Source organism: Mesoplodon densirostris, chromosome 6, assembly GCF_025265405.1.
Source record: "Mesoplodon densirostris isolate mMesDen1 chromosome 6, mMesDen1 primary haplotype, whole genome shotgun sequence".
Lineage (NCBI taxonomy): Eukaryota > Metazoa > Chordata > Mammalia > Artiodactyla > Ziphiidae > Mesoplodon > Mesoplodon densirostris.
In genome coordinates this window covers 24,488,658-24,504,015 of record NC_082666.1, presented here as the reverse complement: position 1 = coordinate 24,504,015, position 15,358 = coordinate 24,488,658, and the positions used below count along the sequence as shown (strand labels likewise).

Here is a 15,358-nt window from a genome sequence, read left to right as displayed (position 1 = left end):
CTTTTTTTTAAGAAAAAAATACAAACTATGTCTTTAACTGAGATTAAATATAACCTGTTTTACTTTACTATAAAGTCAGCATTTTCAACCTTTACGTTAAAAGCAACGTGAAGTCCCCTAGGTTTGCGGTGTGGATAGTAGGGCTGGTTGGTGGCCTTGGGATCTGGGGCTTGGGCCACACTGTATGATCTGGAGAGGACTCTGGGCTCCAAAAAGGGTATTCAGAAGAGGAGGAGACTCCATGTTGGCTTTGTGCCTCCCACGTTTCATTTCACCCGGCTAACACGCTGAGGGTGCACTCTGGGTCCAGCCCTGTGCTCAGCTGAGCTACCTGCAGGGAGGAGGGCCTGGCCTCGGCACCTGCAGGCAGGGCGCTCGCGTCTAGGCAAGGGTCTGGGGGGAGGCAAGGCGCAAACACCGAAAACAAGGGAACGGAATCAGCATGAAAACTGGGAGTCAAACCCAAAAAGAGGACTCCCTTGGGGAAGGCGGCAGTGGAGTTTTCCCTGCCATACCTCCCATGACAGGTGGAAAGAACGACAGGTGGAAAGAATGAGAGGCGGCGGGTAGGCTGCATATGTCCACTCACCAAGGTCGTTGTTGTTCATCATCGCGTTGGACGCCCGCAGCCGGGGCCCCTGCTGAGTGAAGTGGTAGCCGAATTTGAGAAGTGTTGCATTTTTTTCCAACATGCTCACGATCTCCATTTCCACTTTGTTGCCCAAGGGCTGGCTCTTTGATCAAGAAAAGAACACAGTCATCTCTCACTCATTTGTGCAGGACCTAAAATAAACCTTCTCTACCTGCAGAAACCCTGAGTGGTGGGCGGGGATTTTAATACCTCCCTGTCCCCGCCCACTCCAAGAACGGCGTGGTGGGGGGGGGGGCGGGCAATGGAAGTTTGGAGAAGTTGAAAGGTCACACAGCCATATTAAAAAGTAAATATAATCTTAAAGAGGTTTGAAAAGACAGGAGCTAGCCAGGAGCGAATGAGCTGAGATTCAAACCCAGGGCTGCTGGACACCAAGAACAGATCTTTCTACTGCTTCACTGCAGCCTTCCTAGAATATTTCAGCAGGAAGGACCTTCACATCATCTAGTCTCAGGGAGATTTAAAAATCCTACGGCCCAGGCTATCCCCCATACTAATTAAATCAGAATCACTTGCTGCGATGATACTCAGGTGTCTGTGGTTTTTAAAACTCCCCAGGTGATTTCAATACACAGCCAGGTTTGCTAGCCAATCCTTTAGCAATTTACAAATAAAGAAACAGGCCCAGAGAGGGAAGAGGATTTGCCTAAGGTCACAGAGTAAGTTGGGACTGCCAGAGTTAGCCTCCTAAAGCCTCACTCTGATCATGCTAGTTCCCTACCCCCAAATCTATAGTGATCATCTGACAAAGATGAAAAGGAAAGGAAAGGAAAACACGATAATACACAGTGTTGGGAAGGATATGATGAGGATATTCATCAGTCTCATTTATACAAGTGGGGATACAAGGGAAACAAACATTCATCAAGAGGGAGTTACTCAAATAAATTATGGTTCAGCTTTAGAGTAGAACATGGGCAACTGTACAATGATGGTGCGAACTGTCAGTTCCAGGCTGGAAAATATGCCATGACACAATATTGAGCAGACAAAGCCTAGTGACAAAACGGGTCATATTTATGTAAAGTTACCTCTATTTCCCATATACATACATATATGCACTGAAAGGCCTGGGAGCATATTGGTGGTGGTGGAATTTGGGGGAGTTTTTGTTTTCTTCTTTGCATCTTCCTGTTTTGTGTTCTGTTGTATCTTACTGTATTGTTTGAGTTTTATGTACAATAAGATATTAAAAAGTAAATATAATCTTAAAGAGGTTTGAAAAGACAGAGAAGGCAAGCTAACATCATATTTAATGATTAAAGACATTCCCCCTCAGAGCAGGAACGAGACAAGGAAATCATCTTGGATGTCAATTATGTAAGAAAAAGAAAGAAAAGTCACCATATTGGAAAGGAAGAAGCAAAATTATTCCTATTTGCAGATGACACAATACTGTATCTAGAAAATCCTAAGGAATCCACAAAAAACTATTAGCGCTAATAAACGAGTTCAGCAAGCTTGCAGGGTGTAAGATCGATATACAAAACCCAGCTGTGTTTCTATACACTAGCCATGAACAATCCAAAAATAAACTTGACAATAATTCCATTTACAATCACATAAAAATATTTAGGAATAAATTTAATAAAAGAAGTAAAGACTTGCACGCTGAAAACTATACCACAGCATTGTACATTAAGGAAGACCTGAATAAACATAAAAACATCCCATATTCACGGATCAGAAGACTTAATATTGCTAAGCTGGCAAGACTGCCAAATTGATCTAAAGAAGCAGCAAACAGAAACACATAACCACCTCCAATCACTTCCCACTGCCAACAACTGCTGCCATTTATTGAGAGCTTACTATGTTCCCAATGCCTTGTGTGCAACCTGCAGGGTCTCAATTCATTCAATAACCCAACAGGATAAGCCCCGCCTCCTCTTCAGCCTGGCACTCCAAGTGCTGCAGTTTAGTCCTTGTCTTTATTTCCTCTCTCAGTCTTTACTCAGCCTGGTTACCCCAGGGATGGGGAGTCTGGTACCTGGTACCTCGTGCAGGCAGAGGTCTATTTCTAAATGTTCACGTGCCCTCCTGCCTCCATGTGGAATGCCCCTACCCTCCCGTACCCACCTGTTGGTGTATCCTGAGTGCTTTAATACCCATCACAAATGCCCCCTTCCCCACGAGACCTTTCCTGATCCTTACCCCTGGAAACCATCCTTCCCCACTGGACACTCAAGTGGCCCACTGTTTGTCCCTCTCTACTCCCGGCCCAGTCTGTCTGCATTACTGGGTCACCTGCCTCCACAACTGTCTCTCCAACTAGACCTGTGTTGTTCAGTACAGCAGCCACCAGCTGCATGTGGCTCTTTAACTTTAAATCTTCTTTAACTGACATAACATTATATTAGTTTCAGGTATACAATATAATGATTTGATATTTGTATACATTGTGAAATGATCACCACAGTAAGTCTAGTTAACATCCATCCCCATACATAGTTATCAATACAAAAAAAGTGGTTTTTTTCTTACAATGAGGACTTTTAAGATTTACTGTCTTGGCAGCTTTCAAATATGCAATACAGCGTTATTAACTATAGTCAGTATGCTGTACATTACACCCCCATGCCTTATGTATTACTGGAAGTTTGTACCTTTTGACCTCCCTCACCCATTTCACCCACACCTTACCCCCCACCTCTGGCAACCACCAATCTGTTCTCTGTATCTATGAGCTTGGTTGGTTTTGCCTTTTGTTTTTTCTTAGATTCCACATATAACTGAGATCATATGGTATCTGTTTTTCTCTGTCTGACTTATTTTACATCACATAATACCCTCTAGGTCCATCCATGTTATCACAAATGGCAAGATTTCATTCTTTTTTATGGCTAAATAATATTCCATTGTATATACCACATTTGCTTTATCCATTCATCCATCAATGGACACTTAGGTTGTTTCTATGTCTTGGCTATTATAAATAATGCTGCAATGAAATGGGGATACATATATCTTTTTGAATTAGTGTTTTCATTTCCTTCCGATAAATACCCAGAAATGAAATTGCTGGATCATATGGTCGTTCTATTTTTAATTTTTTTAAGGAATAGCCATACTGTTTTCCATAGTGACTGCACCAATTTACATTCCCACCAATGGTGCACAAGGTTCCCCTTTCTCCACATCCTTGCCAACACTTGTTAATTCTTACCTTTTGATAATAGCCATTCTAACTGTGTGAGGTGGTAGCTCATTGTGGTTTGATTTGCATTTACCTGATGATTAGTGATGTTGAGCAACTTTGTATGTACCTGTTGGTCATCTGTATGTCTTCTTATTCAGATCCTCTGCCCATTTTTTAGTCAGATTGTTTGGGTTTTTTTAAACCTTAAATTTAAGTAATTAAAATTAAATAAAATTTATGTGGAATCTAAAAAATAATACAAATGAATATATATAGCAAAACAGAAACAGACTCAGATATAGAAAACAAACTAGTGGTTATCAGAGGGGAGAGGGAAGTGGGGGGGCAAGATAGGAATAGGCGATGAAGAGGTAAAAACTACTATGTATAAAACAGATAAGCAACAAGGATATATTGTATAGCACAGGGAATTATAGCCATTATCTTGTAATAACTTATAATGGAGAATAATCTATAAAAATACTGAATCATATTGTACTGGAGTGTAGTTGATTAAAAATGTTGTGTTGGTTTCAGGCGTGCATCCAAGTGGTTCACTTATTCATGTGCGTGTATCTATTCTTTTTCAAATTCTTTTCCCATTTAGGTTATTACAGAGTGTTGAGTGGAGTTCCCTGTGCTATATAGTAGGTCCTTGTTGCTTATCTATTTTAAATATAGCAGTGTACAGGCAGTGTACTTTAAGGCACCACACCGTAGGATGTTTGCAAGAAACAAAAACGGAGTTTGCCCTTGGGTTACTCTCTTTCAAGGCAAACAGGGAATAATAGGTTATACATATTTATCTTTGTTATAAACACACACACACGTGCACGCACACATGCACACACACACACAAACCCATCTGTCTGGATATACAGATGTTCTCCTAGGCCAAAATTTTAAGAAGAACTGATTGTTAAAGTTATTGAGTGTGAAAGTGGGCAAGATTTTCAACTGTATTATTATAGAATATATAGAAATAAAATCCAATCTAGAAAAAAAATACTGAATCACTATGTTGTACACCTGAAGCAACTATACTTCATTTAAAAATTAAATAAAATTTAAAATTCAGTTCCTCAGTTGCATTAGGCACATTTCAAGTGTGCAAGAGCCACTGGCTAGTGGCTACCATATTGTCAGTGCAGATACAGAACATTTCTATCAACACAGAAAGTTCTGTTGGATGATGCTGCCCTAGACTGTGAGCCCTTGGAGAGCACACAGTACCCTGTATCTCTAGGGCAAGGGCAAGGAGTTGAATTGATTGGAAAAAATAGGAACAGGATCAATGCACAGCAACCCGGGAAGGTTGAGAAGACACATCAGCCCAACACCCAAATGGACAAGCATGGAACCGCAGCTGAGACTCCTGACAGAGAACTACTCCCAGGTATTATGAGTTCACTGGAGCTTGTATGGGTTCAGATGGGGCTTGGACTGCTGAGTAGGGCAGGCAGAGGGAGGATGGTAAGATTCCACCAGCCCATCCGGCAAGGCTCCTGAAAGGGCTGGGAAGAGCTCAGGCCTGTCCTTGAAGGAGCCAGCACAGCCCTGGGCTCTGGCCGGCTTGGCCTGGTAGATGATATAGAGACTGTCTGAGACCCCAATCCACTTCTTTTAGCGCCTTTTCAAAATATGAAGCACAGGGCTTCCCTGGTGGCGCAGTGGTTGGGAGTCCGCCTGCCGATGCAGGGGACACGGGTTCGTGCCCCGATCCCGGGGGATCCCACATGCCGCGGAGCGGCTGGGCCCGCGAGCCATGGCCGCTGAGCCTGCGCGTCCGGAGCCTGTGCTCCGCAACGGGAGAGGCCACAGCGGTGAGAGGCCCGCGTACAGCAAAAAAAAAAAAAAAAAAAAAAAAAATATGAAGCACATTCTCACTGTCAAATATTGGAATGAAAAGTTGAGAAATCCGGCGAACTGCCCCCACACGTTGCCCGTGTCTTCATTGGGGCAGGGGTCCTGTTTCCAGACCTCATCTGTGCTAAGGGGCAGGGAGAGTGCCCCACGCCCTGTGGGTCCTGGGAAGGGCCTGCTGGAGGGAGCTGGGGGGTGCGGGGGAGGAGGGTGAATCAAGACGGGCGGAGAGCGGCCCCACGGTTGGCATAGGGCCGGCCAGGGATGTACGGGGCCTGCAGGCACCCCATGTGTGCTGCCTGCTTCCTGGGCGCCGGGAGGGCCTCTCCTGTCCATCCATACATGCAGCCTGTCTGGAAGCTGGGCTCCTCAGTTCCAGCCCAGCTCTGACACTAACTTGATCCATGACCTTGGCCCAGCTGGTCCCTTCTCTGACCCTCGGTTTCCCCACCGAGGGATAAAAGGAGGGCGGGACTAGGTGTGTCTCAGTGCGCTGGGCTGCGGTCAGCCACCACCTCCCACCCCAGCCTCACTGCTGTCCCAGGGCAACTCCAGGCGGCAAGAGAACATGGCCTGGAGGTAAAGAGAGCCTGGCTGAGTAAATAAACTGCCCCAGAGTCCTATTCCTGAATCTGTGTCCCGAGCCAGCCTGCGAGACTCCGTGTCACCCCAGGCAGAATGCCCCAAATCCCTTTCTTTGGCCGTATAAGGAGAAAGGAGGACACAGACGCTGACACAGGCTGCAGGTGCAGGGGCTGCGGAGAAAGCTGCGGCCTCCGGAGGCCCTGGTGACTAACCAAGAACGAGGAATGAACCCAGCGCCACTCACCACCTCCTCTTTGCCACGCCGCCCGGAGCCCAGGCCTCCCGGCACACTGCGAGAGGTACAGGTGGCGTCCCCTAGCCCGGGCCAGCAGAGCCCCCTCCCCAGACTTCCTTCAGCCCACCCCTCCCCCACCAGGCCCCAGTCCAGTCTCTAGACTCCAGGCTCCCAGGAGCACCTCCCCACAGGCCCCCTGCATCTGGGCAGTCAGAGCCCCCTCTGGTCTCCTGGGCCCGGATGGCCTCGCCCCGCCCCCAATCCTCTCCTATCCAGCCGGGAACCATCTTCGCAGAGCATGACTCTGACTGGTGCTGATAACAGCCCACAGACCACTTCCCCTCAAACCACCCATTCAGAGCCCTTTGGGCTCCTAACTCCTTTTTTCGCTTTCCTCTGGCGGTCCCATTAATCTAGTTTAGTTTGGATGGGCTCCACGGCTTCCCCCTCTCCTTCTCTTTGTTTGTGTGGTTCCCTGCACCTGAGGCCGTGGCCACCCTCTGAGATACTGTCCACCCTATGGGTTTATCTCAAATTCCACCTCTTCCAAGAAGCCCTCCCTGATGCCTGCTCCTGACTGAGATTTCTCCCTCCAGTGGCCCACTGTCTGTGGCTTGCTGGGGCACCCGGTTGGATGGTCAGCTGAACACTTGTCCGTCTTCTTATCCAGTGTGGAATCCCTAGAGGGCAGAGCCAGAGCCTCATTCACACACAGAGCCCAGCATAGCCCTGGGGTACAGCAGGCACTTATCAAACACTGAGATGAACTGAAAAAAGATGCTCCTGGGATGGGGTGGGGGCAGGTGGTGACCAGTGCTCTGGCCTGGCACCAAGGGAAAGGGACAGCTGAGAAAATCCAAGACCCACACACAACTACAGTAGGATTCAAGAGCCCAGACAGGCACAGTTCATGGACTTTAGAGTCACAAAGACGTGGGTTCGAATCTTGCCTCTGTTACTTCCTTACTGTGCGACCTCGGGCAGGGTACAGAGCCTGCCTGGGCCTCAGTTTCCTCATCTACAATACTGGGGTGGGTTGTGACAGCTACTCACAAAGAGTCTTTGCAAGCATTACATGAGATAATGGATATAGGGTACCTGCTCAGTACATTAACTCTTAGAATAACGTGTAAACTCCCTAAGTCACCTTCCGAGTAATTATAAAAGTGAACAACTTCATAGTTTGCATCTCTTATCTCCTTAGAAGTAGAGATTCTTACTATCCCCATTTTACAAACGAGGAAACAGGCTCAGGGAAGTGAACATCCTTGCACAGGATGTTTAGCCAGGGTGAGGGTGATGGTCAGCACTGGCTCTGGGGAGACAGCGCTGAGAGGAGTAGTGGGCAGCTCACTCCCTGTAAGCTGCCGCTGCAATGACCTGAGGCCAGTGCGCTGGGTCACCTTTGGCCAACGTTCTGCCCCAGGGCTCAGGTTTCAGCTGACACTGGGTAGATCCTGACTCCCTGCCTGGGTAGGCCCGGAGTCACATGAGTGGCCAATCCCAGGGCCTGGCCCAGGGCTGCTGCCAAGCCTGCTACATGCCTTTGTTCCATCTGATCTGCCTGCGATAAAGCAGGGTCAGCAATGGAAGAAAGGGTGGAAGTGATGGGGGCTGGGAATGGGTGATGCAACCACAGGCCAGTGGCGTATGAGAAATGGAAGGTGTTGGATGCAGCAAACTCTCATGACAGGGCTGCTGCAGGCTGATGTGGCCTCTTTATATGAATTAGAGAAAAGTGCCTTCTCTGGGTGAATAAAGCCCCATACCAAGTTTTGGAGAGTAGAGTATGGGTTGGATTTTGCTCCCTGCGTCCTCCCTGGGCAGTGAACAACATATACAAATATCCAGGGCAGCCCTGCTTATAAAGTGCCACTGCAGGGCCAAGTTCTGAGCCGGGTAATAGGATATGGACATGACTCAGACACTGCACTATCTTCTGAGAACCTCACAGGGAAGCTGAGGTGCTAGGAGAATACAGGGAAGGAGCACCTAACTCTCTTGGGGGGAGGCTTAGAGGCCCTGTGGCAGGCTGAAGGGAGAAGGCGGTGATATGCTGGCTCTTGGGAAAAAAGACAGACAGACAAACAAACAAAAAGGTTGGACTTGTAGTGTTTGCCAATTTCCATAGTGTAAATACTCTCACTAGGAGTGACTTCAAGGTACCAGCGTGCCATCACTCAAGTGGAATTGAGAAGGGATGTGTACAGTCAGCTCGAGCATGCTGGTTCAAGCTGGCTCTAGAACCACTAGGAGAAAGAGAGGCTTCAACTGAATCCAGAAGGAAGAGGAGGATTTCTCTAGGCAGAGAAGGGGTGGGGGTAGGGGATGACATTCCAGGGGGAGAGAAAAGCAAGAGCTAAGACATGGAGGCGTGAAAGTAAGTAGGGAGCAAACTGTGAAGAGTTTTGAAGGTTTATGATTGGGAGGGGACCATCAAAGTCTTCTGGAGGCTGGTGATACTTTAGTTCTTGGCCGAGGTTACCTGTCTATTATGACTCATTAAGCTGTGCATTTAACTTCTATGCACTTTTCTATCTGTTTGTAGTATTTTTCAATAAGGATAAAAAAGTAGAGATAATCTCATTCAGGGACAACCAGTGTTTACAATTTTGTTATACTTCCACCCAATCTTTTTCCTATATACATATGTATATGACCGTTCAGCAAACGTTTTCATGTAGGGGAAAAAAACGCTCAAGTTCCCTATCCATAAACCGTAAAGAAGAAAGCATTTTAGCACTGGAAGCAACACGGTGTACTGGAGGGAGTGTGGGCTTTAAAGTCAGAGACCTGCATTCAAATCCTGCTTCCGAAAGTGCTCACTTGGCGGCCCTGAGAAAGCTGCTTGCCTTCAGCTTCTCTGAGCTGTCTTCTCTTCTGCAAACTGAGACTGATAACACCCATATCCTGCAGAGTTGTTGGGAAGATCAGAGATGATGTGTCTAAGGTGCACAGGACAGAGCCTGCCCCCCAGGACACCCTCAACACATGCAACATACAAGATACTCTTATTAGCATTGTCTTAGAAAGTTGGAACTGAGAGAGTCGCCCTGAAAATAAATGACGGAACCACAGAAGGTATAGAGGAATGATAACCCTGTAAGGATAAAGGCAAACTAGAATTTGCCCAGTGAATAACCTTCATGGTAAGGAGACCCAAAAGTCCATTGAGTGTGTGTGTGTGTTGTGTGTGGGGGGGTGACTCATGAAAATGGGGACGTTTAGCCTAGTGAGGAAGACTCCAAAGGTTTATAAAACCTGTGCACCAGATGTGTCCTGTGTGCAGCAGAGAACAGAGTTAAACTCAACAAACAGCACTTATAGGAGCTGATTTCTATTGGATATAAGGAAGGATATTCTCACTAAGAATGAAAGGGGTGATCTCTGTAAGGAGTGAGCTCCCCATCGCTAGGGGTATCCAAGCAGAAGGTGGAGGAGCACTTGGTGGGAATGATGAAGAAGGAAGGTGAGCATGGTGGAGGGTGTGGACTGGACAACCTTGGAGGTCCCTTAAAGCTGGGCTCTGGTGCTTTTATAAGCAGCAGCATCTGCTCTGTCCAGCAGCATCTAGTCCCTATGGCAGCAAGCGGGAAAGTACAGATTGGCGAGCATCAAGTGAAGGACACAAGGAGACCTCCGCCCATCTTACCTGGTTATCGATCTTCAGTTCCACCAGAGAAGTGTTGTATGGAAGAGCTTCCACCAGGCGCAGGATCCCGGCTCCGGAAATGAAGTTGGACTCCACGTTCAGTGTCTTCAACACCTTGTTCACCTTGAGCATCTCAGCAAGGGCCTTGAACCAAAGGAGAAAATGCAGGGTACCCATGAGTTAGCCTGATCAAGGCTGAAGCCCCTGTGGGTAGAACCTAAAATACTGAGGGAGCCTTGCTGGGAGTGAGAGTCCCTTGCACACCGTCAGGGGCCAGGCAAGACGATCTCCACAACTTCCTTCACCAAGCACTACTCTGTGTCTCTCCTCCCCTCCAACTTGCCATGGCCCCGAACCCCTAGCTGGAGATTTACAGCTCCATAGCCTGCATCCAAAGCCTCTATTACCTGGTTCCCCCACTCTGATCAGCCTCAACTCTGGCTGCCAGTCTTGGTGGGGCTACTCTCAGTTCCCCGGGCACACAGTGCTTTCCCTCTGCTCTGCCTGTGCTCATCCTGTCCCTGGCACTTGGAATGCTCTTTCCTTTCTGCTTCACTCGTTCAAACCCTGTCCCTCCTTTAAGGCCATTCTCAATGCCCCTTTCTCCAAGAGCCTTTGCTGATGCCCCCCAGCTAGCTGTGCCTGCCCTCTTGAACCTCACAGACTTAATCCATAACCTCCCTCAAGGAACTTGTATTCCTGCGTTTAGAGTTGTTTTTATTCTGGCGTTGGCTCCGCCATCAGCCTATGTACTCTTGGTGGGCTGATGGTCATCTTATTCATCCCATGGTGCCCTCCAACCCACACAGTGCCCAGCACATAGTAGGTCCTCGGTCACTGTTCACTGAGTGACTAGTGGAGTCCCAACCTCCCTATATGCTCTCCACTTGTCTCTTCTATGTCCCTGTTGTAATTCCATGGAGTCGTCATTCTCTTTGAGCAGCAGAGAGGGGAGCCTGGGAAGCCATCCCGCTGGGCAAGTGACCAAACCGGAGGAGAGGAGCTCGGGTGGCCCCAGCACGTTTTGGAGGACTTCAGCCAGGGGTGCAGATGATAATCAGAGCCTCTAAAGGAAATGAGGCAATTAGCAGGTGGTAGAAACGACGTGTCGCGGAGGAAAGGAGACACCGGCAGCTGATGGGCCAGGATGTATGATCAGTGGGCCCTGGGGGTCAGAAATGACGATCTGATCCAGGAATGCCCTTCCCACTGGCCCTGCTTGCTGAAACCTTTGCGAGGCTCAGCTCCCAGGATGCCTTCTGAGCCAAAATCCTCAGCTCCCCCTGCTTCCATGTACCCCAGGATGACATGTCAGCTTCCTCTGTGACCCTGAGTAGGTTGGACCCTCCTGAGGGGAGGGACTGAGTCTGTGCCCGCTCTACAGCATCCTTCTTACTCCCCAGGAAAGGCCTGGCCTGATAATCAAAAAATTTAACAACCAGTCTGTCAGTGCACCAGGCCAATCCAAGTAGACATACTAGTGGCTGAGCTGGTCCTGGAGGCACTGTCATGCCAGGTGCCAACTCTTTGTTTGCTGGATCAGAGTGGAGGAACGGACAGGAGAAGAGCTGGGGCAGGCAGTGGGGGCACTAGCAGAGCTCTGGAAGCCTATTTACCGATTGTTCCGGAAGTATTTTCATCTTCAAAATGGGTATCCTGGTGTGAAGGGGCTGACATCAGCTGTTGGCCTGGCACAGGGTCAATTCCCCACAAACATTCGTGGAGCTGAGCTGAGTGCCAGCATGCATGGGTGTAGTTTCTGATCCATGACATAGCAGTGGACAGGGCATATGGCTTTGCCAGCTGTTTCTCTGTGGGCAAACTCAGGATCTACCAAGATGTCCTGAGGCCAGAGGACATCTATCTAGAGGTTCTCTACTGGCAGCAGTGAGAGACTAGGAGCCATTTCCATCACTTCAAAGACATCAAAGGAAATGCCTTATGTATTTTAAAAATCAGAAAATAATTGATGGCTATGAATGGACTTCAAAGCAAGGAAAGTTATTAGGGATAAAGAAGGGTAGTATATAGCGATAAAGGGGTCAATTATCCAAGAAGACACAACAATCCTTAATGAGTACGTGCCTTACGACAGAGCATCAAACTATATGAGGCAAAAACTAATAGAATTGCAAAGAGAGATAGATGAATCCACTATCATAGTTGGAGACTTCAATACCCCTCTATGGATTTGGACAGATCCAGCAGGCCAAAGATCAGGAAAGACATAACGGAACTCAACGACACTGTCTATCGACTAGATATAATTGATATCTATAGACTACCATCCAACAATAGCAGAATACACATTCTTCTTGTGTTCACATGGAACATTCACCAAGACAGACCACATTCTGGGCCGTAAAACACATCCTAACAAATTTAAAAGAATAGAAATCATACAATGTCTGCTCTCAGACCACAGTGGAATCAAACTAGAAGTGAATAACAGAAAGATAACTAGAAAATTCCCAAATACATGGAGATTAAACAACACACTTCTAAATAACACATGGATCATAGAAGAAATCTCAAGATAAATTAAAAAGTATTTTGAACTATGACCAAGTGGGATTTATCCCAGGTATACAAGGCTGGTTCAACACTGGAAAATCAATTAATATAATTCATCACACCAACAAGCTAAAAAAGTAAAATAGTCATTTCGATAGATGAAAAAAAAGCATTTGACAACATCCATGCATTATAAAAACTTTCAGTAAACTAGGACTAGAGGGCAATTTCCGTAAATTGATAAAGAATATCTACAAAAAAATCTACAGTTAGGGACTTCCCTGGTGGCACCGTGGTTAAGAATCCACCTGCCACTGCAGGGAACACGGGTTCGAGCCCTGGTCTGGGAAGATCCCACATGCCATGGAGCAACTTAACCCATGTGCCACAACTACCTAGCCTGCGCTCTAGAGCCTGCAAGCCACAACTACTGAGCCCATGTGCCACAACTACTGAAGCCCGTGCGCCTAGATCCCGTGCTCGGCAACAAGAGAAGCCACCACAATGAGAAGCCCATGCACCATAATGAAGAGTAGCCCCCGCTCACTGCAACTAGAGAAAGCCCTCATGCAGCAACGAAGACCCAATGCAGCCGAACATAAATAATAATAAAAAAACAAAACATAATACCATTTATATTAGCACCCCAAACAATGAAATACTTAGGTATAAAGCTGACAAAATATGTACAAGATCTATATGAGCACACTACAAAACTCTGATGTATGAAATAAAAAAAGAACTAAGTAAATGGAGGTATATGCCATGTTCATGTACAAGAAAACTCAGTATTGTCAAGATATCAGTTCTTCCCATTTTGATACAGATTCAATGCAATTCTCAATCGAAATCCCAGCAAGTAATTTCGTGGATATCAGCAAACTGATTGCTACTAAATGGTTAATTACCATGCCTGGTAAGCTAATTCCTGTACCTTTTTACCTGCTATTAGTATTGTAGTAGTCACACTGTACTGTTATCCTTTAGCTGTCTGCATGGCTGGATGGACCATTATGTTCATGAAAGTGGGAGCTATGACTGTCTTGGTCACAGTTGTATTCTCAGAGCCTAATTCACTCCTGGGCACAGAGAGACTCCATAAATATGTGTTGAATGTTTTTTTTTTCTAAAAACGAATTGATGGCTACTTTATAATAAGTACAATTTAATCTAATCAGCAATATCTTTAAGACATAGGTAAAAAACAAATAAAATTGGTCATTGGGAACCACTGATGAAGATAATAATTTTTAGATATGGAGAAACTGAGGACCAGGGAGGGGCAGGCCCTTGTCTACTCATGACATGCTGAGTGGTGACAGAGCCGGCTTTAGGGTACATTTGACTTGTTTTTTTGTTTGTTTTTTTTTTTTGCAGTGCGCGGGCCTCTCACTGTTGTGGCCTCTCCCGTTGCGGAGCACAGGCTCCAGACGCGCAGGCTCAGCAGCCATGGCTCACGGGCCCAGCCGCTCCACGGCATGTGGGATCTTCCAGGACCGGGGCACGAAACCACGTCCCCTGCATCGGCAGGCGGACTCTCAACCACTGCGCCACCAGGGAAGCCCCATTTGACTTGCTTTTAAATCTCAGCTCCACCTCTCACTTGCTGTGCAACTTTGGACAAAGCAAGTTGCCTGAGCTCCCTTTACCTCAGGTTCTTCATGTGTAAAGTGGGGAGCCCCGCACCTCTGGGATCAGGGGTGGTTATGGAGATTAACCAGGATAACGTACAGATGGTGCCTGGGTAAGGGCTGTTCTGTCCATGTCCTCTCCTGGCTCCTAGCCCAGGGCCTTTCACCACATCACACCACACCACACCACACAGGGTTCTTCATCAGTGGCACATGGCCAGTCCTGAGGCTAAAAACGTCAACCTTCCTGTTTCTATGCCTCCCACTCTCAATGCAGATCAGAAAGGTACATACGAATGCCACGGGGTCATTGCTCCGTGTCCCCACGATGCTGAACTTCTTCACATATGAGTTCTCTTTCAGGGCTTCTGCGTACGCCTTGAGAGTGGGTATGGGGATATTCTGCAGAGAGAAAGGCAAGCAGTGACCAGCAGCCCCTGTCAGGGGCGGGCAGGGCAGAGAGATGGGGCAGCAGCTCTCTCACACGTGCAACCTGATTCCCTGCAAGTCTCTGACCAAAAAGCTGAATGGGCAAAGGGTTCCTGCTTTGCCCCAGATGGCTGAGATTGGAGGAGAACTTTCGGGTAAACAGATTGAGAAAATCCTCCCTGAAAATTTCAGATAGGACCTGTAATTTTCTCTTTGTACGTGCGGAGACCAGAGGAGGAGGAATACATCAAGGCAAAGGATGCAGAAGAGTGTTGTGGTGAGAGCTCAGGTCTGGGGGTGTGGGAGAGGGCAGGGGCTTGGCCTCCGCCCCAGCACTGGCAATGTTTCTGACTCACTGTGTGACGCTGGGGAAGTCTCTGCTCCTCTCTGGGTTTGTTTCTGGAAAACTAAGGTGTGGCTTGGCCCTAGATGATCTTTAAGAGACATCTGTCCCAGGGGATCTCAGCCCTGCCACACATCAGAGGTGCCTGGGGAACATTCACAAAGTGCTGATGCTCAGGCCTGCCCCGGACCAATAAGATCAGACTCTCTGCAGGGAGAGGGACCGGGCATTGGCAGTTATTTACTTTTTAATCTCCTCAAGTGAAAACCACTGATCTAGTCCAACTGCTTCACGTGCATAGGGGAAACTGAGGTC

At 47.3% G+C, this 15,358-nt stretch overlaps 2 protein-coding genes across 2 annotated transcripts in view; both read right to left on the bottom strand.

Moving 5' to 3' along the window:
- Positions 1-15,358, bottom strand: part of NCBP1 (nuclear cap binding protein subunit 1) — a 136,007-nt gene that overhangs the window by 76,979 nt on the left and 43,670 nt on the right. The gene's annotated exons all lie outside the window — the stretch shown is intronic.
- TMOD1 (tropomodulin 1) overlaps positions 1-15,358 on the bottom strand; it is a 60,649-nt gene that overhangs the window by 6,787 nt on the left and 38,504 nt on the right. Inside the window, exons 6-8 of the mRNA XM_060100980.1 lie at positions 14,566-14,673; positions 10,127-10,270; positions 590-734 (exon numbers count right to left, since the gene is read on the bottom strand). Of these exons, the coding sequence (XP_059956963.1) occupies positions 590-734; positions 10,127-10,270; positions 14,566-14,673 (397 nt within the window). The remainder of the gene's footprint in view (positions 1-589; positions 735-10,126; positions 10,271-14,565; positions 14,674-15,358) is intronic.